Raw genomic sequence first — 26,967 nt, 5'->3', positions numbered from 1 at the left:
ATGCAACGACACCACTGGGGAGGAAAGAAGACATCTCGTTCCTGTGAGGAAGTGAAAGAGGGTCAGTGAAGCTGGAAAGTAGAGCTCCCGTGAGCAAGAACAGCAAGAGGAATGAGGTCCAGCCGATGGTCAAGGAGGACTTCCTGTAGGAGGCAGCACTTAATTTGAAAGGTGAGGCATCAAGGGAAGGGGTATTTGTACTCAGGGTCTGAGGTGGAGGTGGGGCAGAGAGACCGTCAGATGCAAAGGGCTTGGGTTGGGAGAAAATACATGATCTTAGGGGAACTGAGGGGCACCAGGCAGCCAGAGAGCAAAAAGCAAGAAGGACTGTGGTTAGACTCAGGCCAGGCTAGCTATTCCCTGGCTATTCATAAGCCATGCTGAAGGCACTGGGGAACCAAGAGGAAGTTCTAAGAAGAGAGAGGAACATGGTCTGCCTGGCATGTGGGAAAGATTTTACACTGTCCTTTTTGTGTCCCTGGGAAGTGGGAGAACATAGTTGTCTTAGGTAAGGGCTAAGACCAGTGACTGGAGGGAACAAGGCTGATTGGCAAGTCCAGGTCTGGGTGGTGGGGCTCAAATGTCAGGCTGAGGAACTGGATAGGTTCCAAGAGCACGGTGCCTGATTACAGGCCATCTTCTGAGATAAAGCCCTGGGACAATTCATTTAAATGTGGCCCATGCCTCTAATAGGAGAAACTCAATTTGGTTATGATCATCTCTAGCAGACTAGAAGAGAAAAAAATGAAACCTGCATGGCATTCTTTGGGTGAAACTTTTAATTACAGATAATGATGACAATAGCTCACCTCTATGGAATCCTTAATCCCTACCAGGCAGTGTTCTACAACTATTAAGTCTTAGATGATCAGGGAGCATCACTACGTCCTAAAAGCCACCCTAGGATATAAGCACTGTTATTATACACTCATTTTACAGGTGAGGACAAAAGAGCATAGGGAAGCTGTGTAGCTAAACCCCAAAACATGTAGTTTGTAATTCAGGCACTGTGCCTGAGCACCTTTCCAATAATAACAGCTTTAAAATCTCAAATAATACGACAACAGTGGCTAACGTTTATTGAGCACTGTTCAAAGTACCTCACAAGTATCAGCACATTGAACCCTCATGATAAGCTTACAAGGTATTCACAATTCCTAAGCCCCTTGACACCTCCTCCTTTCCCCGCCCAATCTTCCTCTGTGTCTGCTTTTGTCTCCAAAGTCTACTCAAAAATTTGAGTATTTCTGCATTTCTGGCTCATTGTCATTTCATGCCCACATGTTCATTTAAGGAGTGAAGGCATTTCTGATTCTCTCAGCCTGCTTTTCGCTCTCTTGGAGAATTTGAGAGTGGGGGCGGGGTGGGTCTCTGATCACTTCGGGATTTCTGATGTGCACCTCTGTCTCTGACAATCTCCCTGTCTCCACAAAGGTCAGGAAAGGAAGGACTTCATTAGGAAGCACTAGGCGGGGAAACTGAGGCCCAAAGAGAGGAAGTGACTCATATCACCAGCTGTCAGACCTGCTCTGTGCCCTCTCTGCCTGGTTCTATACTGTCCCATCTGAATCTCTCTTTCTCAATGTGTCTGGTTTCACAATTCTTGGTCTCTGTCCTGCTCTTTCTTCCTCTGCCTCAGTTTGGATCTGTTTCTGATTTTCTGTCCCTGTCTCTGTCTTTCTCTGCCTTTCCTCATTTTAACAAAGTCACATCAGCTCCTGCTCAGAGCCCTATCAAGCCTTCCATTTCCCTCCAACAATAAGCCCAAATTTCGCATCACAGCCCACGAGTCTGATGCACACAAACACCCAAGGCTGACCCACCTTCTCACCACTCCACACACTTTGCCACTTTCAAATCCCACCAGGCAATTTCCTACCTCTGGGCCTTTGCACTTGCACATCTTGTTCACGCTGAGTGGGAATGCTCCCATCCTCAACACCGTCACCTTCTCAGAGTTGACTTTGCTGACACCCAGTATGAAATGTCATACCCCTTCCCACACATATTACCTGTTGTCTTTTCTTGCTTTAGTTTTTTCTATTTATTCGCATCTCACATACTGTTTTTTTCTCCTATTTCTCTTGTCTACTATCCGTATCCCCCACTGGAATATTCTCTCCACGAGGGTGGGGATCTCTGTCACTATGTCCACAGCTGTGTCCCCATTGCCTACCACGGCACCTGGCACACAGTAAATGTGTAGTCGGTTGAATGAATCTATCTCCCTCTGGCCTCTGGTTCCCTGTATCACTGCCTCTCTCTTTTGCTGACAATTCCTTGTCCACTCATGTTACCCCATCCCCATGTGGTACCTGGTGTGGGTGGCAGCCAGGGGCTCCTGGGGCCAGGTTCCCTGGTCCCCATCTGACACCATGCCGGGGTGAACTTTGCAGTCACAGGCCCCCTGTCAGAGCTCCAGATCAGCTATGTCTGCGGGAAGTGCTCCAGGTGAGGCGATGCTTGGTGGGTTTTTGTGGGGGGAGGCGATGCTTGGTGGGTTTGGGTGGGGGCAGGGCCCTGCTCACACCCCCAGAACACTCACAGCCCCCCTCTCCACCCTCCTCCCCAGGGACTGGCCTATCTACATTCACAGGAGAAGATACACCGGGACATCAAGGTGATCTGGGGGCAGAAGAGTAGCCTTGGTGGGTGAGGGCCTCTGGGAGATGGTAGTGGTATTTGGAGGGCTCAGGCGGTGTGTGACCAGGAAGCAGAGGCAGAGTTGGGCTGGCAGTAGGGAGGGGTGTCTCTGACAGCCTCTGATCCCCCCTCTCTTCCCCAGGGAGCCAACATCCCCATCAACGACCCTGGGGAGGTCAGACTGGGTGAGTGTGGCTGGTGGGCGTGGGGAGGGGGACTGGCTGGGAGCCAGAGGGGACAGAGACCCTAGGTCAGTATGTCTCTCCCTCTGCCTCCAGCTGACTTAGGTATATCGGCCCAGATTAGGGCCACACTGGCTCGACACCTCTCTATCATTGGGACACCCTACTGGTGAGGGGTGCCTGGCTGGCAGCCAGGGGTGGTGCGGGGTTGGTGGTGGTGGGCAGCGGCTTTCCCCACCATGAATCTCCTGGAAATCTTCATCCTGGCTTTAGCCCTGCCTCTGCCTTTCTCTGTTGAGCGATCTGTGTAATCTGTGGCTCTCCCTTGAGTTTTATATTTCCCTAGGTCTTTCTGTGCATGTCTCCCCTCCACGTGTTTTTCTCAGTGTTTCTGTTGATTTTGATCCTGATCTCTGTCTCTCCATATCTATCCGTGGCTGTCTTTTCTATCTGTTTCAATCTGTGGCTCTCCCTGTCTCTTTGCCTCTCTCTGTCTATGTTTTCTAGTCTATCTCTGACTCTCTGTCTTTACCTCTCTCCGTCTTTATTTCTGTCTCTCTACCTCTTTATGTGTCTGCATCCAACTCTCTCTGTGTCCCATTCTCCAGCTCGCACCCTGTCTCTCTCCTGTCCCCCCACCCCCTACCTAGGAGTCTCCCCTCCCATTCATCATGTCACCCCTGGCTCTCTGAGGGTCTCTGCCCCTAGGATAGCTCCGGAAGTGGCGGCCTTGGCCCTGAAGGGGGGATACAACGAGCTGTGTGACATCTGGTCACTGGGCATCACAGCCATTGAATTAGCCGAGCTGCAGCCACACCTCTTTGACGTTCACAAACTCAGGTAGGCAGAAGTGGCAGGTCCAACTGGTCCCAGAGATCCCACTCGAATCTGACCCTGAACAACACCCCCCACCTGCTTCCCCACATCAAGACCCCCCTACAGGGGATCCCTCTCCCTTCGAGCCCAACCCGAGAACCTCAACCCAGAAAGCATTTTCTCCAGTCAACACCAGGAGCCCCCAATGCAGGGAGTCCTGTCTTGAGGCTCCCCAGAGACTGCTGGAACTCTGTAACATGATGAGCAGCATCCCCTGGAAGTGGCGTCCTATGCATCGTAAAACCTACCCCTCATTCTCCTCCTGTTCCTCAGTGCTCTCTACTGACCTCAGTGCCATCAGGGGTCCCTCACATCGTGAGATCTGACCTCCACTGGGAAGTCTGAATCCCATGTTCTGTCCTTGTTTTCTAGAGTTCTCTTCCTCATGACCAAGAGTGGCTATCAGCCTCCTCGGCTAAAGGAAAAAGGCAAATGGTAAGAGAGAGTCATGGGAAGGCGGGGGAGAGAGGGCAGAGTCAGGGCTGATGGTTTGATGGGAGGATCTCTGGTCCCCTCATCCCAGAACTTGCCTTTTGGGGGGGGTTATTTATTTATTTATTTATTTACTTTTAGAGGAGGGGGTTGAACCTAGGGCCACCTGCATGCTAAGCATGAGCTCTAACACTTGAACTGTACCCTCCCCCAGTACTTGCCTTTTTCTTCCCAAGGTCGGCTGCCTTCCACACCTTCGTCAAAGCCAACCTCACCAAGAGCGCCAAGAAACGACCTGGCACCACCAAGATGCTCAGTGTAAACCTCCCCTCCCTGAGCAGCCTTCCCAAACTCACCCCCTGTGAGAACCCCCCAGGGCCTCCCTCGGCTCCCTAGAACACTGATGATTTTATTCCACAGAACGCCTATGGCCCTTTCAAAGTCCCTGCTCCCTCTGAAATCCCCAGGGCTCCGCCTTCCAAGACCCTCCAAATTGTACCCCAGACCTTTCCCCCAAGATATGCTGAGTTCTAAAACCTCACAAGTTGCCAACGGCTTCAGGACCCATTCCTGGGGGTTCTCTGGAATTCCAGGGGACACCCGAGACACCTCTGGAATTCTCCAACTTCTCTAAATTCGTCTGATCCCTTCAGACACCTCAGAATCCCCCAGGTGGCAGCTGCCCAGACTTCCCCGCCTTCTTCCTCTATTGGCACCTTCACCGCCAGATTCCCTTCGATGGGTTCTCAAGCCCCTGTGCCAGCCCTCTCCCTGCAGCCCAGCCCTCTGTCTGCTGACCGCCTCCTCCTCCCACCCCCAGCATCAACTGGTGTCCCAGCCCGGGCTAAACAGAGGCCTGATCCTAGAGCTTCTTGACAAACTGAGGAACCCAGGGAAGGGGGCAGCTGTTGGCGAGATTGAAGATGAGGAGCCTGAGGTGAGTGGGCCTTGCTTGGATGACAAAAGCACTGGACGGTCCCCACCTTTGCTCAGGCTGCTCCCCTGCCTGGGGTGTCCCCTTGTTGCCTCTCTTAGAAGGAGAAAAGCCAGGGAGCATGGGGGGCTTGGCACAGAGCTGGGGGCACAGAGGTTACGGGAGAGCCGAGGGCTCCAGACTGGGCTGCTGGAGGCCGGTGGGCCTGATGCGGCTGCCGCTCTGCTCAGCTACCCCCTGCCATCCCTTGGCGGTTCCGATTTACCCATCGATCCAGCTCTGTGGGGATCCCAGATGCGGACTGCTGTCGTCAGTAGAGAATCCTTAAGTTTTGGAGACCATTGTAACCCCCTCATCAGATTGCCAGAGACTCCAGAGACCCTCCTCGCTTCTAAAAAGACCCTCAGAGGCCCCCCATTACCATCTGATCCCACAAGAGGCCCCAGAGAACCTAATCTACAATATGATTCTAGAGACCCCTACCCCTCCGCTCTGCACACGGACCCCATAAGATTTCCTATAACCACCAGGACTCCCAGAGACCCCAGAAACCTTGTTATGATCCCAGATACCCAAGTGTAATCTGAAAACAAACACTCTATAACCATGTTGAGCCCCCATCTTCCTGATCACAATTCTTGACCGCAAAATTAGTCCCCTGTATACCAAGATCCCTCCCCTGAAGGGACAGCTCCAGTCCTAAGATCCTGGCTGCAGACCACTCCCCCACCCCAGTTCTATTCTTTCTATTCCCAAATCCATGTCTCCAGCTCACTGTGTGTCACCTGTATACCACCCCACCCCAACCCCCATGGCGGCACATGGAGTTCAGGAAGCTCAGAGGCATGTAGTCCACACCCACAGCTGACATGGTGAGACGCCTCCCCACTGCCCCACCACCCTCCCCTCCCCCTGGGCCACTGCTGACTCTTTCCTATTAAACAGGCTCGCTTACAACCCCCTGGAGGCTTCAAGAGCAGCATTCCTAGGTCAGGGACCCTCAGCGTGGGAGGGGGGCTGGGATATGTGTGGGGACCGCCCGAGGCTCATGCCTGTCCCTCCTCAGGAGGAACCTGTCAGAGTCCGAAGATGAATACGACAACGTGGACATGTGAGAGATCGCCTCAGACCCCACCCAGCCCCACCAACCATGACCCCAACCTTAGCCCCTGCTTTCCTTCCACCACTCAGCCGTGACCCCTGGCTGGACACTCAGTACCCACACCTACCTTCACCCTAACCCTGACCCTCCCAGACCAGCCCCCACTCTCCTCCCCACCAACCCTTCACCCCTAACCTCACTCCAACTCAACCCTGGAGCCCCTGCCACATCCTAGTACCCAGCACTCACGTCATTCACTGATTCATGTTGGGCTGCTGCTCCAGACTGAGCTCCTCAACAGCAGGAGCCCTGCCTGCTCTCGCACTGCTGAAGCCAAGCATTGTGCTGGCACACCATCTGTAGACTCTTTGTGAATGTATGTATTAATGAATGAATGAATGAATGAATGAACAAATGAATGAGTAAACAGATTTTTCTCTTCCTTCCCCAGGCCTGTGGTAGTGGAGACACGCCCAGCAGATGATCCTACTTCCCCCAGCAACCTCTATATCCAGGAATGAGTCCCTGGGGTTCGGAGTGGGTGTTAGGAATCAGTCTCTGCACCCCCTCCCCTCCCCAGTGGACACAATATAGTGGTCATGACATGCCTGTGTCTCCCAATAAACGTGACTTTAGCCTCTGCTCTCATCTTGGTTTTCTGTGGCAAGGGGAGGAGGGCCGAATTCCTGGATGCCTACTGACCCCCCCGCCAAATTCAACGATCCATTACAACGTCAGGGATGCAGCACAGACATTATTTCTACAGCACATGGTCACCTCTCCCCCAGCGGCCTTGGGAGGAGGGATTTGGGGACTAAGGGGCTTGCTCTAAGCATAAGGCATTTGAAGTGGGAGTGAAGGGCCAGCTGTGGGTGTCTCAGCTAAGCTGGTCCTCATACTGCTTGCGGAAACAATCACCAGCAGGGAAGAAATCCCAACATCTCTCTTGGTAGAGACCAGCCACCACGTTCCTCCCCACCAACCCTTGACCCCTAACCTCACCGCAACTCAACCCTGGAGCCCCTGCCACATCCTAGTCCCCAGCTCCTCCTAGATGTTGCTCCAACCCCCAGACCTCAACTGCAGCCATAAACCTCAACCCCTGGCCCTCATCTTTCTTCATCTTCTCACCCAAACTCACACTGAACCTCAGCCCCTGGGAACTCTGCCCCCTCCAGACCCTCAGTCCCAGAACTCAACCTCAACCCCAGGAGTCAACCCAGGCCCCCATCTCCCTCAGACCCAGGCCTGGGGGAGATCCATTCCACACATCTCATCTGTAATAGGCTCCCATGCGGCGTGCCCGGCACCAAGTGAGAACCCGACCCCCAGGAGCTCATAGGACCTGTGTTACTAGGTGGCTGTGATGATGCAGAGACCTAATGCACTGTCAACACTGATACCCAAGTGTTTCTGTTACTAAGATCGTCATGGTTATTAGTCCTTTAACCCTCAGCTCCAGCCCAGACAGAGTCACATCCTGGCCCTCCTGAGCTGACTTCCAGCCCTAACCCACCCGAGTCCTTGCTCCCAACACCCTCCTCCCCCACTTAACCCATCTGTGTGTTTCAGCCCCTCCCTCGCAGAAGACATACCTCCTCCTCTACTCCCCAAGGTAAGGTTCTGGGCAAAAGCTGGTGGGCTGGGGGCCAGGAGGCCAGGGTCCACAGATGGTGGGATACCAAGCTCTCCAGGGCTGGAGTCTAGGACACTAGTTCCCTTGAAGTCTGGGACGACCAGGATGATGATCCCACTGGGATGTGGAAGTGGCATCCCTGAACCTAGGGGTGGGACTCAAAATATTTAGCCTGATGAACACTCATCAGTAGCTGGTCCTCGGAAACTCCTGCTGTACCCAGCATTCACCCTTTAGTTGCCGGAGTATGTTGATGTTGTTCGGGGGGCAGTTAGAGGGGAAGGCTGGAGTGGTGGTCGGATATTGTGGGGAGGGTCAGACCCATGATGCAGCATCAGATCTGGCAGAGGCAGACTGCAGGGTGCCCTCTCTCAGAGATCATCTCATGTATTTCCCGACCCTCCCTCTCTGTTTCCAAAAACCAAGATCCGTTCTCCATCTGACGAGGGTCCTGGGGGGACTGCGGATGAGGGGCAGCTGAGCCCAGGGGTAGTGGTCCGCTGTGCCAGTGTGCCTCCCCCTGGCACCACCCAACTTGTGCCTCCCCCAGCCACCCGAAGCCCCCACGTAACCGCTCACTCAGGTAACAAGGCAGTCTGGGGATGGAGGTGGGCATAGGTGGGGGTAGGGCAGGTCGGGGGGGTGATTTGGGGGCTGATTTTCCCCACCCCATCTCAGAAACTTCACTGTGGAACCCAGCCATCGGGAACATGACCAGCCCCCCCGCTGTTGCCCCCCAAGGAGGAAAAGATGAAGAGAAAGGTGAGGCCAGCTGTGCTGAGGACTCACAGTGCTGATCGGGGCTGGGGATGCCTGGTTGGGGTTGCGGGGCTGAAGACTAATAATGATGACAGGTGACATTTGTTGAGCAACTCCTCTGTGCCAGACACTGACCTCATATCTTTACATGGTGTATACCTTCACAGATGGAGATAGATAGCACAGAGATAGATATTGTCCCCCATTTAAAAATGGGGGAAACTGAGGCACAGCGGGGTACGTAGATTTCGAAGGTCATAAACCTTTGCAGTCGAGCGCTGCGTAGGACTTGAACCTTGGCACTCCAGAGTCTTAACCACGGCAACTTCCTGTCCCCTCCTCTCTTCTGCTGGATGGGCTGCTGCCCTGCCCCTATGGCCCACCCAGGGATGTGCCCTTCTCCTAAAGTTGTTCAATGGCTGCCCTCTCTGGATCCACAGCACGGCGGCCTTGACACACCCCTCCACCAAAGGTGAGCATTCAGGAGACTCTCAGAGAATGTGATGGGGATGGGGAGGGTCCTTAATGGAGGTGGAGATGCAGGGACAAGGGAGGGTCTTAATGGGGGGGGAGTTGAGGAGCAGTGGCGGGGGCAGAGCTAGGGGTGACAGTTGGGGTTTAAGGATCAAAGATGGGTAGAGTGAAGATGAGTTTGAGAGTGAAAACCAGAAAAATTAGAGTTTGGAGGCCAGGCGTGTCAGATAAGGCAGAAAGGCCAGCGTTTGGGGTACAAGCCTAGGGACAGATGGACCCCATTTACCTCAGTTGGAGGTTAGTGGTAGAGAGGCTAAGATCAGCATATTGGGGTCAGGAGACTTAGGGATTTGAATGTAGCCGAAAGGGAAAGTATTTGGGGATCAAAGATGTGGAGACAAGGTCAGTGAAGGGTAAATGTTAAGGAAACAGTATTAGAATTTATTTTCTGTCACACTGGACAGGAAAAGCTATCCGTCAGGGCATCTGAATTTGAGGATCAGTGTTGAGATCGGAGTATAATTTAGGGACCAGACTGGTGAGAAGGGGGGATAGAATTTAGAGGGCTGTTATGGGAGGCATGTTTAGTGTTGAGGTCAGAATTGAGGAGACAGAGTGTCAGGATTTGTGGGTCAGAGATGGAAGAACCAGCAGAACGTGGGAGGTCAGAGGCTGGGGAGAATGAGACCGGCTCCAGGGAACAGGTCAGGGTTTGAGTTCAGATTTGGGAAAACAGGGACTGGAAATGTCAGTGTTGGAGGCAAGTAGAGAATTGAGGGTCAGGGCTGGGAACAGAGTACCCGTGTTTGGGGTCAGATGAGGGGGCCTGGGAGGTCCTCGATGATGAGGCAGGTCCCAGCATCTTCATATCAGTTCCTCAAGACCAGCATTTACTCCTGGAGCTCAGGAAGGCATTTTCATTCTGAACCGAAATGATCAGGAGGCCACGCTGGAGATGGTGAGGGCCAGGAGCACCGCGAGTGGGAGGGAGCCAAGGGTGGGAGGATGGAATTGGGAGGTGCTGGGGTCTTACAGGAGCTGTCTCCTCCATGCTCTGCAGCTCTTTCTAGCCGGACTACCCAGGTGTACTCCATCAACAATGTCCTCATGTCTCTCTCAGGTCTGGCTGTGGGTTGGTTGGTATGGGTTGGAGTGGGGCGGTCAGAACTTAAGGAGTCAAGGGTCAGGGGCTGGGAGCTAGCTGGGCACGGCTGAAAAAACACTTAGGATCCCCTTCCACAGAGCCCACAATTCAAATCCTAGCCACGTTTTCAATTTAGGATTGGGGCAAGAGACTTTGGCTTCCCAAGCCTCTGTTTCCCCATCTGTAAAATGGGGCTCACAATACTGCCACCTCTCAAGTCAGTTTTGAGGTCATTCCTACAATGAGTTAGTCTTCACATTTCTTTGATGGTCATATGACAGTCCTTATCCCACACTTTACTAAACTAGAGTGAGCGAGCTGTAGGTTAAAATTTTGTGTCATTATTTTACAAACGCTTTGTGTAAAAGAATTTCTCATTTGTGAGGAAACACCAAGCCAGATAGGATTTGTGAGCTCATTAATATCACATCCGGGATGAGAAACTTTTACAGAATCTCTAGGTATGTTTCTTCTTAAACTTATGTAATATGTGTAACTTCAGCTGACTGGTTAAGTGTCCATAGTTTCTCACGTGACTACAGGCACCACTAGGGTTAGGAACGTACTTATTTTAGGCACCATTGTTCACCAGAGCCAATCACACTGCCTGGCCTCCCGTGGGCATTTCAAATATGTTAAGTGAGAAGCCAAGAAATACAGGTGCTTGAGATTTAAAGGCTTGGGCATTTCAAAGGGATGGGGCCCAGGGAAGGGATGGGGAAAGCTGGGAGTGTGCAGTGCCCTATAACTTCCTGCTTCCCCTAAATACACACACCCTGCAGGAAAGACCCCCCCACCTGTATTCTCATAGCATCCTGGGCCTGCTGGAACGGAAAGAGGTCAGAGCAGGAAGCCCCATTGCTCACATCAGTCCCCAACGGCTCCTAGCAAGGTACGAGACCCCAGTGGAACCACAGACCCCTCTACCATCTGATTCCTGCCCCCAACCCCCACCCCCACACCCACTCAGGCCTACCTTGTTCTGCAGGAAGGACATGGTCTCCACTAAGATCCAGGATACCAAAGGCTGCCAGGCGTGCTGTGTGGGTGAGTGAGAAACTCGTGGATATTCAGAGGGGAGCGGGGCCAGGGGCATGACTTGGACTGTAGCCACTGAAGAGGGTTGCAGAATTAAGGCAGGGTGTGCAGAGCCCGGGGAAAGATGTGTGGCCTTTGGGGGCGCGGGGCAGGGGAGACAGGATTGACCCTAACCCATCCTTCCCCACCTCCACAGAGGAGGGCGCTAGCTCCGGGGGCCCGTTCCTGTGTGGGGCATTGGAGACATCCGTGGTCCTGCTTCAGTGGCAGCAGCCCATGAACAAGTTCCTGCTTCTCCGGGTAGGGGGCCTGTAAGCACTGGGGACTTTGTCAGGTTCTGTGGCGGGGGCCTTCCACTCTTCTGCTGAGAGCTCTTTGAAGTCGGGCTTCCACCCGAGGTCTCTTCCCAATCACCCCGAGAGCCCGCTCACCTGGAGGCTCCTCCTTCTGAGGCCCTCCGGTTCTTTAAGCCCCGCCCTTCGCCCCGGGCCTAATTCTTCTTCAGGCCCTGTGCCCCGCCAGGTCTCTTAGGAGACCCTATTCAGGTTCTTGGAGCCTCTAAGACTGGTGCCTTGGAGGCCACGCCCACTGGGGGCCCGGCCTTTCTGTCACCAAGGCGGCACGCCCCCTAGTGGAAGCCACGCCCACTCTGAGACCACACCCCTCAACTTCTAAGCCCTCTGAGGCCTCAGCCCCTCCAGTTTCTACGTGGCACCTCCCAAGACTGAGGGCTCCGGAAATCATTCGGGAGCCCCAGGCCGACTCTCTTCAAAGGCCCCGCCCCTCCCAGGCCCCGCCTCAAACCTCCTCTGAGTCCGCCCCTTCCCGAGCGGCCCGCAGCAGGTGCTCTTCCCGCTACCCACGCCTCTGCAGGTGTTCTCACTGCTGACCGGGCCAGGCTCCGTGCTGCCCGCCGTGTGCATCGGCGTGAGCCCCGGGCAGCCGGCGAAGTCGGTGTTCTTCCACACCGTGCGCTTCGGCGCGCTCTCCTGCGCGCTCTCCTGCTGGCGGGGCGAGATGAGTGCAGGTGAGTGGGACAGGTCCTGGGAGGGGTGCGGCTTATCAGTTTAGCGGCGTTGGGTCTGGGTAGCTGGGCGGTGCTTAGCCTGAAGCGTAACTGGGAAGCGGGCTGAACTAAGAGGGGACTGGAGAACGAACGTTGGGTATATATAACTGGTGAGATGGATGACGGGGAGGGGGAGAAGGAGGGTGTGAGGAACTCTGTGATGGGTGGGGTTTAGCCTGCTTGCCTGGGGATACAGAGGATGCCTAGCAGAGTTTAGGGGAATGAGGTGGAATTGGTCCTTGCACTTCCGCCTCTCAAGCAGAGCACAAGGGACCAGTTCAAGTGGCTCAGGTCGAGGAAGACAAGGTGATGGGCACTTCTGGATTTCTGATGTGCACCTCTGTCTCTGACCATCTCCCTGTCTCCACAAAGCTCAGGAAAGGAAGGACTTCATTAGGAAGTCCTAGGCGGGGAATCTGAGGCCCACAGAGAGGAAGTGACTCACATCACCAGCTGTCAGACCTGCTCTGTGCCCTCTCTGTCTGTGTCTATATTGTCCCCTCTGAATCTCTGTTTCTCAATGTGTCTGTTTTCCCACTTCTTGGTCTCTGCCCAGCTCGTTCTTTGTCTGCCTCAGTTTGGATCTGTTTCTGATTTTCTGTCCCTGTCTCTGTCTCCCTCTGACTTTCCTCATTTTAACATAGTCACATCACTACCTGCTCAGAGCCCTCCCAAGCCTTCCATTTCCCTCCAACAATAAGCCCAAATTTCGCATCACTGCACTCGAGTCTGACGCCCACAACCACCCCAGGCTGACCCACCTTCTCTCCACTCCACCCACTTTGCCACTTTCCAGGCCCACCAGGCACTTTCCTACCTCCGGGCCTTTGCACTTGCTCATCTTGTTCACGCTGAGTGGGAATGCTCCCATCCTCAACCCCGTCACCTTCTCAGAGTTGCCTTCGCTGATCACCCAGTATGAAATGTCATACCCCTTCCCACACATATTTCCTTTTTTTCTTGCTTTTGTTTTTTCTATTTATTCACATCTCACATACTGTTTCTTTCTCCTATTTCTCTTGTCTACTGTCCGTATCCCCCACTGGAATATTCTCTCCACGAGGGTGGGGATGTCTGTCTCTATGTCCACAGCTGTGTCCCCATTGCCTACCACGGCACCTGGCACACAGTAAATGTGTAGTCGGTTGAATGAATCTATCTCCCTCTGGCCTCTGGTTCCCTGTATCACTGCCTCTCTCTTTTGCTGACCATTCCTTGTCCACTCATGTTACCCCCTCCCCATGTGGTACCTGGTGTGGGTGGCAGCCAGGAGCTCCTGGGGCCAGGTTTCCTGGTCCCCATCTGACACCATGCCGGGGTGACCTTTGCAGTCACAGGCCCCCTGTCAGAGCTCCAGATCAGCTATGTCTGCAGGGAAGTGCTCCAGGTGAGGCGATGCTTGGTGGGTTTGGGTGGGGGGAGGCGATGCTTGGTGGGTTTGGGTGGGGGCAGGGCCCTGCTCACACCCCCAGAACACTCACAGCACCCCTCTCCACCCTCCTCCCCAGGGACTGACCTATCTACACTCACAGAAGGAGATACACCGGGACATCAAGGTGATCTGGGGGCAGAAGAGTTGCCTTGGTGGGTGAGGGCCTCTGGGAGATGGTAGTGGTATTTGGAGGGCTCAGGCGGTGTGAGACCAGGGAGCAGAGGCAGAGTTGGGCTGGCAGTAGGGAGGGGTGTCTCTGACAGCCTCTGATCCCCCCTCTCTTCCCCAGGGAGCCAACATCCCCATCAACGACCCTGGGGAGGTCAGACTGGGTGAGTGTGGCTGGTGGGCATGGGGAGGGGGACTGGCTGGGAGCCAGAGGGGACAGGGACCCTAGGTCAGTATGTCTCTCCCTCTGCCTCCAGCTGACTTTGGTATATCGGCCCAGATCGGGGCCACACTGGCTCGACACCTCTCTTTCATTGGGACACCCTACTGGTGAGGGGTGCCTGGCTGGCAGCCAGGGGTGGTGCGGGGTTGGTGGTGGTGGGCAGCGGCTTTCCCCACCATGAATCTCCTGGGAATCTCCATCCTGGCTTTTGCCCTGCCTCTGCCTTTCTCTGTTGTGCGATCTGTGTACTCTGTGGCTCTCCCTTGTGTTTTCCATTTCCCTAGGGCTTTCTGGGCATGTCTCCCCTCCACGTGTTTTTCTCAGTGTTTCTGTTGATTTCGATCCTGATCTCTGTCTCTCCATATCTGTCCATGGCTGTCTTTTCTGTCTGTTTCAGTCTGTGGCTCTCCCTGTCTCTTTGCCTCTCTCTGTCTATGTTTTCTAGTCTATCTCTGACTCTCTGTCTTTACCTCTCTCTGTCTTTATTTCTGTCTCTCTGCCTCTTTATGTGTCTGCATCCAACTCTCTCTGTGTCCCATTCTCCGGCTCGCTCCCTGTCTCTATCCTTTCCCCCCACCCCCTACCTAGGAGTCTCCCCTCCCCTTCATCATGTCACCCCTGGCTCTCTGAGGGTCTCTGCCCCTAGGATGGCTCCGGAAGTGGCGGCCGTGGCCCTGAAGGGGGGATACAACGAGCTGTGTGACATCTGGTCACTGGGCATCACAGCCATTGAATTAGCCGAGGTACAGCCACCCCTCTTTGACGTTCACCCTCTCAGGTAGGCAGATGTGGCAGGTCCACCTGGTCCCAGAGATCCCACTCGACTCTGACCCTGAACACCACCCCCTGCATTCTTCCCCACATCAAGACCCCCCTACAGGGGATCCCTCTCCCTTCGAGCCCAACCCGAGAACCTCAACCCAGAAAGCATTTTCTCCAGTCCACACCAGGAGCTCCCACTGCAGGGAGTCCTGTCTAGAGGCTCCCCTGAAACTTCTGGAACTCTGGAACATGATGAGCAGCATCCCCTGGAAGTGGCGTCCTATGCATCGTAAAACCTACCCCTCATTCTCCTCCTGTCCCTCACTGCTCTCTACTGACCTCAGTGCCATCAGGGGTCCCTCACATCGTGAGATCTGACCTCCACTGGGAAGTCTGAATCCCATGTTCTGTCCTTGCTTTCTAGAGTTCTCTTCCTCATGACCAATAGTGGCTATCAGCCTCCTCGGCTAAAGGAAAAAGGCAAATGGTAGGAGAGAGTCATGGGAAGTCGGGGGGAGAGAGGGCAGAGTCAGGGCTGATGGTCTGATGGGAGGATCTCTGGTCCCCTCATCCCAGATCTTGCCTTTTGGGGGGTTATTTATTTATTTATTTATTTACTTTTAGAGGAGGGGGTTGAACCTTGGGCCTCCTGCATGCTAAGCATGTGCTCTAACACTTGAACTGTACCCTCCCCCAGTACTTGCCTTTTTCTTCCCAAGGTCGGCTGCCTTCCACATCTTCGTCAAAGTCACCCTCACCAAGAGCGCCAAGAAACGACCTGGCGCCACCAAGATGCTCAGTGTAAACCTCCCCTCCCTGAGCAGCCTTCCCAAACTCACCCCCTGTGAGAACCCCCCAGGGCCTCCCTCGGCTCCCTAGAACACTGATGATTTTATTCCACAGAACGCCTATGGCCCTTTCAAAGTCCCTGCTCCCTCTGAAATCCCCAGGGCTCCGCCTTCCAAGACCCTCCAAATTGTACCCCAGACCTTTCCCCCAAGATATGCTGAGTTCTAAAACCTCACAAGTTGCCAACGGCTTCAGGACCCATTCCTGGGGGTTCTCTGGAATTCCAGGGGACACCCGAGACACCTCTGGAATTCTCCAACTTCTCTAAATTCGTCTGATCCCTTCAGACACCTCAGAATCCCCCAGGTGGCAGCTGCCCAGACTTCCCCGCCTTCTTCCTCTATTGGCACCTTCACCGCCAGATTCCCTTCGATGGGTTCTCAAGCCCCTGTGCCAGCCCTCTCCCTGCAGCCCAGCCCTCTGTCTGCTGACCGCCTCCTCCTCCCACCCCCAGCATCAACTGGTGTCCCAGCCCGGGCTAAACAGAGGCCTGATCCTAGAGCTTCTTGACAAACTGAGGAACCCAGGGAAGGGGGCAGCTGTTGGCGAGATTGAAGATGAGGAGCCTGAGGTGAGTGGGCCTTGCTTGGATGACAAAAGCACTGGACGGTCCCCACCTTTGCTCAGGCTGCTCCCCTGCCTGGGGTGTCCCCTTGTTGCCTCTCTTAGAAGGAGAAAAGCCAGGGAGCATGGGGGGCTTGGCACAGAGCTGGGGGCACAGAGGTTACGGGAGAGCCGAGGGCTCCAGACTGGGCTGCTGGAGGCCGGTGGGCCTGACGCGGCTGCCGCTCTCCCCAGCTACCCCCCGCCATCCCTCGGTGGATCCGATCCACCCATCGATCCAGCTCTGTGGGGATCCCAGATGCGGACTGCTGTCATCAGTAGAGAATCCTTAAGCTTTGGAGACCCTTGTAACCCCCTCATCAGATTACCAGGGACCCCAGAGACCCTCCTCGCTTCTAAACAGACCCTCAGAGGCCCCCCATTACCATCTGATCCCACAAGAGTCCCCAGAGAACCTCATCTACAAAATGATTCTAGAGACCCCTACCTCTCCACTCTGCAAGCGGACCCCATAAGATTTCCTATAACCACCAGGACTCCCAGAGACCCCAGAAACCTTGTTCTGATCCCAGATACCCAAGTGGAATCTAAAAACAAACACTCTATAACCATGTTGAGCCCCCATCTCCCTGATCACAAATCTTGACCCCAAAATGAGACCCCTGTAAACCAAGATCCCTCCCCTGAAGGGACAGCTCCAGTCCTAAGATCCTGGCTGCAGACCACTCCCCCACCCCAGTTCTATTCTTTCTATTCCCAAATCCATGTCCCCAGCTCACTGTGTGTCACCTGCATACCACCCCACCCCAACCCCCATGGCGGCACATGGAGTTCAGGAAGCTCAGAGGCATGTAGTCCAGACCCACAGCTGACACGGTGAGATGCCTCCCCACTGCCCCGCAGCCCTCCCCTCCCCCTGGGCCACTGCTGACTCTTTCCTATTCCACAGGCTCACTTACAACCTCCTGGAGGCTTCAAGAACAGCATTCCTAGGTCAGGGACCCTCAGCGTGGGAGGGGGGCTGGGATATGTGTGGGGACCGCCCGAGGCTCATGCCTGTCCCTCCTCAGGAGGAACCTGTCAGAGTCCGAAGATGAATACGACAACGTGGACATGTGAGAGATCGCCTCAGACCCCACCCAGCTCCACCATCCATGACCCCAACCTCAGCCCCTGCTTTCCTTCCACCACTCAGCCGTGACCCCTGGCCGGACACTCAGTACCCACACCTACCTTCACCCTAACCGTGACCCTCCCAGACCAGCCCCCACTCTCCTCCCCACCAACCCTTCACCCCTAACCTCACTCCAACTCAACCCTAGAGCCCCTGCCACATCCTAGTACCCAGCACTCACGTCATTCACTGATTCATGTTGGGCTGCTGCTCCAGACTGAGCTCCTCAACAGCAGGAGCCCTGCCTGCTCTCGCACTGCTGAAGCCGAGCATTGTGCTGGCACATCATCTGTAGACTCTTTGTGAATGTATGTATTAATGAATGAATGAATAAATGAATGAATGAACAAATGAATGAGTAAACAGATTTTTCTCTTCCTTCCCCAGGCCTGTGGTAGTGGAGACACGCCCAGCAGATGATCCTACTTCCCCCAGCAACCTCTATATCCAGGAATGAGTCCCTGGGGTTCGGAGTGGGTGTTAGGAATCAGTCTCTGCACCCCCTCCCCTCCCCAGTGGACACAATATAGTGGTCATGACATGCCTGTGTCTCCCAATAAACGTGACTTTAGCCTCTGCTCTCATCTTGGTTTTCTGTGGCAAGGGGAGGAGGGCCGAATTCCTGGATGCCTACTGACCCCCCCGCCAAATTCAACGATCCATTACAACGTCAGGGATGCAGCACAGACATTATTTCTACAGCACATGGTCACCTCTCCCCCAGCGGCCTTGGGAGGAGGGATTTGGGGACTAAGGGGCTTGCTCTAAGCATAAGGCATTTGAAGTGGGAGTGAAGGGCCAGCTGTGGGTGTCTCAGCTAAGCTGGTCCTCATACTGCTTGCGGAAACAATCACCAGCAGGGAAGAAATCCCAACATCTCTCTTGGTAGAGACCAGCCACCACGTTCCTCCCCACCAACCCTTGACCCCTAACCTCACCGCAACTCAACCCTGGAGCCCCTGCCACATCCTAGTCCCCAGCTCCTCCTAGATGTTGCTCCAACCCCCAGACCTCAACTGCAGCCATAAACCTCAACCCCTGGCCCTCATCTTTCTTCATCTTCTCACCCAAACTCACACTGAACCTCAGCCCCTGGGAACTCTGCCCCCTCCAGACCCTCAGTCCCAGAACTCAACCTCAACCCCAGGAGTCAACCCAGGCCCCCATCTCCCTCAGACCCAGGCCTGGGGGAGATCCATTCCACACATCTCATCTGTAATAGGCTCCCATGCGGCGTGCCCGGCACCAAGTGAGAACCCGACCCCCAGGAGCTCATAGGACCTGTGTTACTAGGTGGCTGTGATGATGCAGAGACCTAATGCACTGTCAACACTGATACCCAAGTGTTTCTGTTACTAAGATCGTCATGGTTATTAGTCCTTTAACCCTCAGCTCCAGCCCAGACAGAGTCACATCCTGGCCCTCCTGAGCTGACTTCCAGCCCTAACCCACCCGAGTCCTTGCTCCCAACACCCTCCTCCCCCACTTAACCCATCTGTGTGTTTCAGCCCCTCCCTCGCAGAAGACATACCTCCTCCTCTACTCCCCAAGGTAAGGTTCTGGGCAAAAGCTGGTGGGCTGGGGGCCAGGAGGCCAGGGTCCACAGATGGTGGGATACCAAGCTCTCCAGGGCTGGAGTCTAGGACACTAGTTCCCTTGAAGTCTGGGACGACCAGGATGATGATCCCACTGGGATGTGGAAGTGGCATCCCTGAACCTAGGGGTGGGACTCAAAATATTTAGCCTGATGAACACTCATCAGTAGCTGGTCCTCGGAAACTCCTGCTGTACCCAGCATTCACCCTTTAGTTGCCGGAGTATGTTGATGTTGTTCGGGGGGCAGTTAGAGGGGAAGGCTGGAGTGGTGGTCGGATATTGTGGGGAGGGTCAGACCCATGATGCAGCATCAGATCTGGCAGAGGCAGACTGCAGGGTGCCCTCTCTCAGAGATCATCTCATGTATTTCCCGACCCTCCCTCTCTGTTTCCAAAAACCAAGATCCGTTCTCCATCTGACGAGGGTCCTGGGGGGACTGCGGATGAGGGGCAGCTGAGCCCAGGGGTAGTGGTCCGCTGTGCCAGTGTGCCTCCCCCTGGCACCACCCAACTTGTGCCTCCCCCAGCCACCCGAAGCCCCCACGTAACCGCTCACTCAGGTAACAAGGCAGTCTGGGGATGGAGGTGGGCATAGGTGGGGGTAGGGCAGGTCGGGGGGGTGATTTGGGGGCTGATTTTCCCCACCCCATCTCAGAAACTTCACTGTGGAACCCAGCCATCGGGAACATGACCAGCCCCCCCGCTGTTGCCCCCCAAGGAGGAAAAGATGAAGAGAAAGGTGAGGCCAGCTGTGCTGAGGACTCACAGTGCTGATCGGGGCTGGGGATGCCTGGTTGGGGTTGCGGGGCTGAAGACTAATAATGATGACAGGTGACATTTGTTGAGCAACTCCTCTGTGCCAGACACTGACCTCATATCTTTACATGGTGTATACCTTCACAGATGGAGATAGATAGCACAGAGATAGATATTGTCCCCCATTTAAAAATGGGGGAAACTGAGGCACAGCGGGGTACGTAGATTTCGAAGGTCATAAACCTTTGAGGAGGCAGAGGCAGGACTTGAACCTTGGCACTCCAGAGTCTTAACCACGGCAACTTCCTGTCCCCTCCTCTCTTCTGCTGGATGGGCTGCTGCCCTGCCCCTATGGCCCACCCAGGGATGTGCCCTTCTCCTAAAGTTGTTCAATGGCTGCCCTCTCTGGATCCACAGCACGGCGGCCTTGACACACCCCTCCACCAAAGGTGAGCATTCAGGAGACTCTCAGAGAATGTGATGGGGATGGGGAGGGTCCTTAATGGAGGTGGAGATGCAGGGACAAGGGGAGGGTCTTAATGGGGGGGGAGTTGAGGAGCAGTGGCGGGGGCAGAGCTAGGGGTGACAGTTGGGGTTTAAGGATCAAAGATGGGTAGAGTGAAGATGAGTTTGAGAGTGAAAACCAGAAAAATTAGAGTTTGGAGGCCAGGCGTGTCAGATAAGGCAGAAAGGCCAGCGTTTGGGGTACAAGCCTAGGGACAGATGGACCCCATTTACCTCAGTTGGAGGTTAGTGGTAGAGAGGCTAAGATCAGCATATTGGGGTCAGGAGACTTAGGGATTTGAATGTAGCCGAAAGGGAAAGTATTTGGGGATCAAAGATGTGGAGACAAGGTCAGTGAAGGGTAAATGTTAAGGAAACAGTATTAGAATTTATTTTCTGTCACACTGGACAGGAAAAGCTATCCGTCAGGGCATCTGAATTTGAGGATCAGTGTTGAGATCGGAGTATAATTTAGGGACCAGACTGGTGAGAAGGGGGGATAGAATTTAGAGGGCTGTTATGGGAGGCATGTTTAGTGTTGAGGTCAGAATTGAGGAGACAGAGTGTCAGGATTTGTGGGTCAGAGATGGAAGAACCAGCAGAACGTGGGAGGTCAGAGGCTGGGGAGAATGAGACCGGCTCCAGGGAACAGGTCAGGGTTTGAGTTCAGATTTGGGAAAACAGGGACTGGAAATGTCAGTGTTGGAGGCAAGTAGAGAATTGAGGGTCAGGGCTGGGAACAGAGTACCCGTGTTTGGGGTCAGATGAGGGGGCCTGGGAGGTCCTCGATGATGAGGCAGGTCCCAGCATCTTCATATCAGTTCCTCAAGACCAGCATTTACTCCTGGGAGCTCAGGAAGGCATTTTCATTCTGAACCGAAATGATCAGGAGGCCACGCTGGAGATGGTGAGGGCCAGGGAGCACCGCGAGTGGGAGGGAGCCAAGGGTGGGAGGATGGAATTGGGAGGTGCTGGGGTCTTACAGGAGCTGTCTCCTCCATGCTCTGCAGCTCTTTCTAGCCGGACTACCCAGGTGTACTCCATCAACAATGTCCTCATGTCTCTCTCAGGTCTGGCTGTGGGTTGGTTGGTATGGGTTGGAGTGGGGCGGTCAGAACTTAAGGAGTCAAGGGTCAGGGGCTGGGAGCTAGCTGGGCACGGCTGAAAAAACACTTAGGATCCCCTTCCACAGAGCCCACAATTCAAATCCTAGCCACGTTTTCAATTTAGGATTGGGGCAAGAGACTTTGGCTTCCCAAGCCTCTGTTTCCCCATCTGTAAAATGGGGCTCACAATACTGCCACCTCTCAAGTCAGTTTTGAGGTCATTCCTACAATGAGTTAGTCTTCACATTTCTTTGATGGTCATATGACAGTCCTTATCCCACACTTTACTAAACTAGAGTGAGCGAGCTGTAGGTTAAAATTTTGTGTCATTATTTTACAAACGCTTTGTGTAAAAGAATTTCTCATTTGTGAGGAAACACCAAGCCAGATAGGATTTGTGAGCTCATTAATATCACATCCGGGATGAGAAACTTTTACAGAATCTCTAGGTATGTTTCTTCTTAAACTTATGTAATATGTGTAACTTCAGCTGACTGGTTAAGTGTCCATAGTTTCTCACGTGACTACAGGCACCACTAGGGTTAGGAACGTACTTATTTTAGGCACCATTGTTCACCAGAGCCAATCACACTGCCTGGCCTCCCGTGGGCATTTCAAATATGTTAAGTGAGAAGCCAAGAAATACAGGTGCTTGAGATTTAAAGGCTTGGGCATTTCAAAGGGATGGGGCCCAGGGAAGGGATGGGGAAAGCTGGGAGTGTGCAGTGCCCTATAACTTCCTGCTTCCCCTAAATACACACACCCTGCAGGAAAGACCCCCCCACCTGTATTCTCATAGCATCCTGGGCCTGCTGGAACGGAAAGAGGTCAGAGCAGGAAGCCCCATTGCTCACATCAGTCCCCAACGGCTCCTAGCAAGGTACGAGACCCCAGTGGAACCACAGACCCCTCTACCATCTGATTCCTGCCCCCAACCCCCACCCCCACACCCACTCAGGCCTACCTTGTTCTGCAGGAAGGACATGGTCTCCACTAAGATCCAGGATACCAAAGGCTGCCAGGCGTGCTGTGTGGGTGAGTGAGAAACTCGTGGATATTCAGAGGGGAGCGGGGCCAGGGGCATGACTTGGACTGTAGCCACTGAAGAGGGTTGCAGAATTAAGGCAGGGTGTGCAGAGCCCGGGGAAAGATGTGTGGCCTTTGGGGGCGCGGGGCAGGGGAGACAGGATTGACCCTAACCCATCCTTCCCCACCTCCACAGAGGAGGGCGCTAGCTCCGGGGGCCCGTTCCTGTGTGGGGCATTGGAGACATCCGTGGTCCTGCTTCAGTGGCAGCAGCCCATGAACAAGTTCCTGCTTCTCCGGGTAGGGGGCCTGTAAGCACTGGGGACTTTGTCAGGTTCTGTGGCGGGGGCCTTCCACTCTTCTGCTGAGAGCTCTTTGAAGTCGGGCTTCCACCCGAGGTCTCTTCCCAATCTCCCCAAGAGCCTGCTCTCCTGGAGGCTCCTCCTTCTGAGGCCCTCCGGTTCTTTAAGCCCCGCCCTTCGCCCCGGGCCTAATTCTTCTTCAGGCCCTGTGCCCCGCCAGGTCTCTTAGGAGACCCTATTCAGGTTCTTGGAGCCTCTAAGACTGGTGCCTTGGAGGCCACGCCCACTGGGGGCCCGGCCTTTCTGTCACCAAGGCGGCACGCCCCCTAGTGGAAGCCACGCCCACTCTGAGACCACACCCCTCAACTTCTGAGCCTTCTGAAGCCTCAGCCCCTCAAGTTTCTAGGTGGCACCTCCCAAGACTGAGGGCTCCGGAAATCCTTCGGGAGCCCCAGGCCGACTCTCTTCCAAGGCCCCGCCCCTCCCAGGCCCCGCCCCAAACCTCCTCTGAGTCCGCCCCTTCCCGAGCGGCCCGCAGCAGGTGCTCTTCCCGCTACCCACGCCTCTACCGGTGTTCTCACTGCTGACCGGGCCAGGCTCCGAGCTGCCCGCCGTGTGCATCGGCGTGAGCCCCGGGCAGCCGGCGAAGTCGGTGTTCTTCCACGCCGTGCGCTTCGGCGCGCTCTCCTGCTGGCGGGGCTAGATGAGCGCAGGTGAGTGGGACAGGTCCTGGGAGGGGTGCGGCTTATCAGTTTAGCGGCGTTGGGTCTGGGTAGCTGGGCGGTGCTTAGCCTGAAGCGTAACTGGGAAGCGGGCTGAACTAAGAGGGGACTGGAGAACGTTGGGTATATATAACTGGTGAGATGGATGACGGGGAGGGGGAGAAGGAGGGTGTGAGGAACTCTGTGATGGGTGGGGTTTAGCCTGCTTGCCTGGGGATACAGAGGATGCCTAGCAGAGTTTAGGGGAATGAGGTGGAATTGGTCCTTGCACTTCCGCCTCTCAAGCAGAGCACAAGGGACCTGTACAAGTGACTCAAGTCGAGGAAGACAAGGTGATGGTGTTGATGGACGCTAAGGACCCTTCTGGCTCTCCCTCACTATTCCTAGATCTCGGATTTCCGACCCCCACATCATGTAACTGTCAGAAACGCTAACTCCGGTCCTTGCCCGTCTTTCTTTGCTTTTCACACTGAACTTATTGTCTTGTCCCTCAGTAACCTTCTAAGCCTCACTTACTGCTCTTAAAGCTCCCTCTCTATCTCCTTCTAGGGTCTCTGAAGCTGGTGACCCCAGAGGGGGCCCCAGTCTGGGGGCTTCGAACTCCAGAGATCAACATGACTGAAGCAGTGGAGGCCGTAGGTATGTGCAAGGACGGTTGGTCCCGGGTCCTGGTTGGAGGGTTAAGTTAAACCCAAGGGTAAAGGCACTGATTTCCTCCCAGGCTTGGTTGGTGGTCGGCTCCAAGCCTTCTGGAAGCATGGAGTGCAGGTGTGGGCTCTAGGCTCAGACAAGGGAAGCTCCTGCATCCCAGCACCCACAACCCAGTCCCTCCTTCAAAGACCTCATTCATCACACGGATGGGGAGAACTGAGTCAGGGTGTGAAGTCCTGGAGTAGCTTCCTCCAGTCTCAGTTCAGACAGGTCTCCCTTCTCTACCCCAGTTTCTCTTAGGTCCAGAGCTCATCCAGGGCCACCGTGTGACCTTGAGTAATGGACTTTGCTTCTCTCTGAGCCTCAGTCTCCCAACTATAAAATGGGATCACTATAGAGATATGTGGGTTAAGAGCATGGACCAGACTGCCTGGGTTGGAATCCAGCTCAATGACCTTAGGCATATGACCTAATCTTCTTGTGCCTCACTTTCCTCCTCTGGAAAATGGAATGAAAAATGGTGCTTGGCTCACAGAACACTATGTGTCAGACATTGCCCTTATGCTTTTGTATTTTACTTAATCCTTTTGGTCGCCTATCAGGTAGGTATTATGATGTCAATGTTTGGTAATCTGAGGTGCAGGGAGATTAAGTCACTTGCTTGAGGTCACACAGCGGATACGTGTTGTTAGCAAGACTGATTATTTCTGGACCTGAGGATTTCAGAGACTACCTCCCTGCTCTCTTTGAGGGAGAGGGGAGGAGTCTTCTAGACACTGACACATGCAACTTTTCCCCCAGCTGCTGCAGGAGCTGAGAGGCCCCACCCTCACCTTCCGTCTGCTTGGCTCCCCTAGGTATGAGCTTCGGGTAGGGGACAGAGGACTGGGAAGGGGGAGGCTTCTGATGGAGGGAGGGCATCCTGACATGTCCCCAGCCACCTGGATCTTTGGCCTGAACATTCTCTCACTTGGTCTCCCTGCTAGCATCTCTGCCCCCTATAGTCCAATCCCCAACACAGCAGCTGAGGGGGAATTTTCATTTTGTATTTTTATTTTAGCTTTTTAGTTTGACATGACTTTTAGACTCTCAGAGAAGTTACAAAAATAAAACTAAAAATTCTGCATCCCCTTCACCCAGATTCCTCATATTTTATTTTTTAACCACATTTGCTTTTTTCTTCTCTTTCATATACGTTTAGTATTTTTTCTATTTGCATGTGAATTATAGACATGATGACATGATGCCCATTTATCCCTAAATAGTTCAATATATGTGACCTATACCAACGCAAGGACATACTCTTACAAACCAGAATACAGCTGTCAAAATCAAGGAACTAACACTGAGCTCTCACTGGCTTCTATTTCACACACCCATTCAAGTCTCACCAGTTGTCCCAGTGATGCTCTTTATAACCAAAAATCATACTTTTTTTTTTTTTTTCTGGTCCAGGACATGACCTAGGACAATGGGTTGCATTTGGGAGTCATGTTTATTTTTTCTTGAACCCGAAAAAATTCTTCAGACTTTTCTTTGCATTTCATGACCTTGACACCTTTGAAGCATATGGGATATTTGTTTTACCAAACGTCCCTCAAGTTTGATTGAGGTTTCCAGGTTAGGCGTTTTGGGCAGGAACACCACAGTAATGATGGTGTGTCCTCCTCACTGTATCAGATCAGGAAGCAGATGTCAGTTTTTCCCATTACAGGCAACGTTACCTTGGTTATTTGGACAAAGTGGAGTCAGCCAAGTTCCCCATTAGAAATTTACACTTTTTTCCTTTGTATTAATACGTATCTTTTCTGATGATTTGTTGAGATGTTTGTAAATTTGCTATTCCTCATCAGACTTCCACACACTAGTTTTACCTTTGATGATTTTTGCCTCAGTCTACTATTAGGATGGTTACTAAATGGTGGTTTTCTATTTTTATCACTCCTTCTACATGTATTAGTTAGCATTCTACTGCAAGGAAGAGCTGTCCCTTCTCCACCATGTATGTTTGCATACATGTGCTGGTGTGTTCTTCCAGCATAGTCTCAATAGTTTCCATTTTATTCTATGGGTTGTAATGTATTAGTATCATTATTTAGAGGCACAAATTCTCCCAGTTATAGCCATCGAGAGCCCCTTCAAGGACCTCTTTGAACTTTTGTCATGGCACAGGGGTCTTTTAAAATCCAGATCTGACTGTGTCACCCTCCACCTGTTCAACACCCAATCCTGGCCACAGCCCACACAACCATGACTTCTGCTGTCAAGCCCCCTCCCACCTCAAGGCCTTTGTGCAGGCTGTTGTCTCTGCTCAGAACACTCTTCCCTGCCCTTTCACCAAGTTCCCACCTGAACCTCTTTCAGGCTCCAGCATCCATTCTTGGGGGTGCACGTTGGCCGACCCGTTGGGCTAGGTTTCCTGGCTGTGTGCCTCACGCTGCTTTGCACTCACGTCATTCACTGATTCATGTTGGGCTGCTGCTCCAGAATGAGCTCCCCGAGAGCAGGAGCCATGCCTGCTCACAGGCTGCTGAAGCCCAGCATTGTGCTGGCACACACTCTGTAGTCTCTTTTGTGAATGTATGAATGAATGAATGAATGAATGAATGAATGAATGAACAAATGAATGACTAAATGATTTTTCTCTTCCTTCCCCAGGCCTGTGGTAGTGGAGACACGCCCAGCAGATGATCCTACTGCCCCCAGCAACCTCTATATCCAGGAATGAGTCCCTGGGGTTGGGGGTGGGTGTTTGGAATCAGTCTCTGCACCCCTTCCCCTCCCCAGTGGACACAATATAGTGGTCATGACATGCCTGTGTCTCCCAATAAATGTGATTATATCTTC

At 53.6% G+C, this 26,967-nt stretch overlaps 2 protein-coding genes across 2 annotated transcripts in view; one reads left to right on the top strand and one right to left on the bottom strand.

Annotated features, from left to right (window-relative positions):
- LOC116151628 (mitogen-activated protein kinase kinase kinase kinase 1-like) lies at positions 1 to 26,950 on the top strand. Its single transcript, XM_064484149.1, is given in 54 exon segments — positions 1 to 61; positions 2,397 to 2,435; positions 2,438 to 2,451; positions 2,573 to 2,620; positions 2,786 to 2,828; positions 2,922 to 2,994; positions 3,534 to 3,665; positions 4,074 to 4,136; positions 4,370 to 4,451; positions 4,954 to 5,070; positions 5,298 to 5,376; positions 5,881 to 5,939; positions 6,013 to 6,056; positions 6,134 to 6,178; positions 7,742 to 7,796; positions 8,232 to 8,388; positions 8,484 to 8,524; positions 8,526 to 8,567; positions 8,952 to 9,036; positions 9,921 to 9,932; positions 9,935 to 9,996; positions 10,077 to 10,166; positions 10,965 to 11,074; positions 11,171 to 11,229; positions 11,417 to 11,520; positions 12,061 to 12,247; positions 13,618 to 13,673; positions 13,795 to 13,842; positions 14,008 to 14,050; positions 14,144 to 14,216; positions 14,756 to 14,887; positions 15,296 to 15,358; positions 15,591 to 15,672; positions 16,175 to 16,291; positions 16,519 to 16,597; positions 17,102 to 17,160; positions 17,234 to 17,277; positions 17,355 to 17,399; positions 18,967 to 19,009; positions 19,457 to 19,613; positions 19,709 to 19,749; positions 19,751 to 19,804; positions 20,174 to 20,258; positions 21,144 to 21,220; positions 21,302 to 21,391; positions 22,190 to 22,299; positions 22,396 to 22,454; positions 22,642 to 22,745; positions 23,286 to 23,460; positions 23,758 to 23,819; positions 24,018 to 24,108; positions 24,191 to 24,257; positions 24,918 to 24,977; positions 26,779 to 26,950. Coding segments are annotated over 54 exon segments (4,089 nt in total). The 3' UTR covers positions 26,849 to 26,950.
- The window catches only part of LOC116151323 (ryanodine receptor 1-like), a 52,519-nt gene that overhangs the window by 1,874 nt on the left and 23,678 nt on the right, over positions 1 to 26,967 (bottom strand).

Source organism: Camelus dromedarius, unplaced genomic scaffold (assembly GCF_036321535.1).
Source record: "Camelus dromedarius isolate mCamDro1 unplaced genomic scaffold, mCamDro1.pat HAP1_SCAFFOLD_48, whole genome shotgun sequence".
Taxonomy (NCBI): domain Eukaryota; kingdom Metazoa; phylum Chordata; class Mammalia; order Artiodactyla; family Camelidae; genus Camelus; species Camelus dromedarius.
The sequence above is the reverse complement of the archived record's forward strand: the minus strand, read 5'-3'. Positions and strand labels throughout refer to the sequence as shown.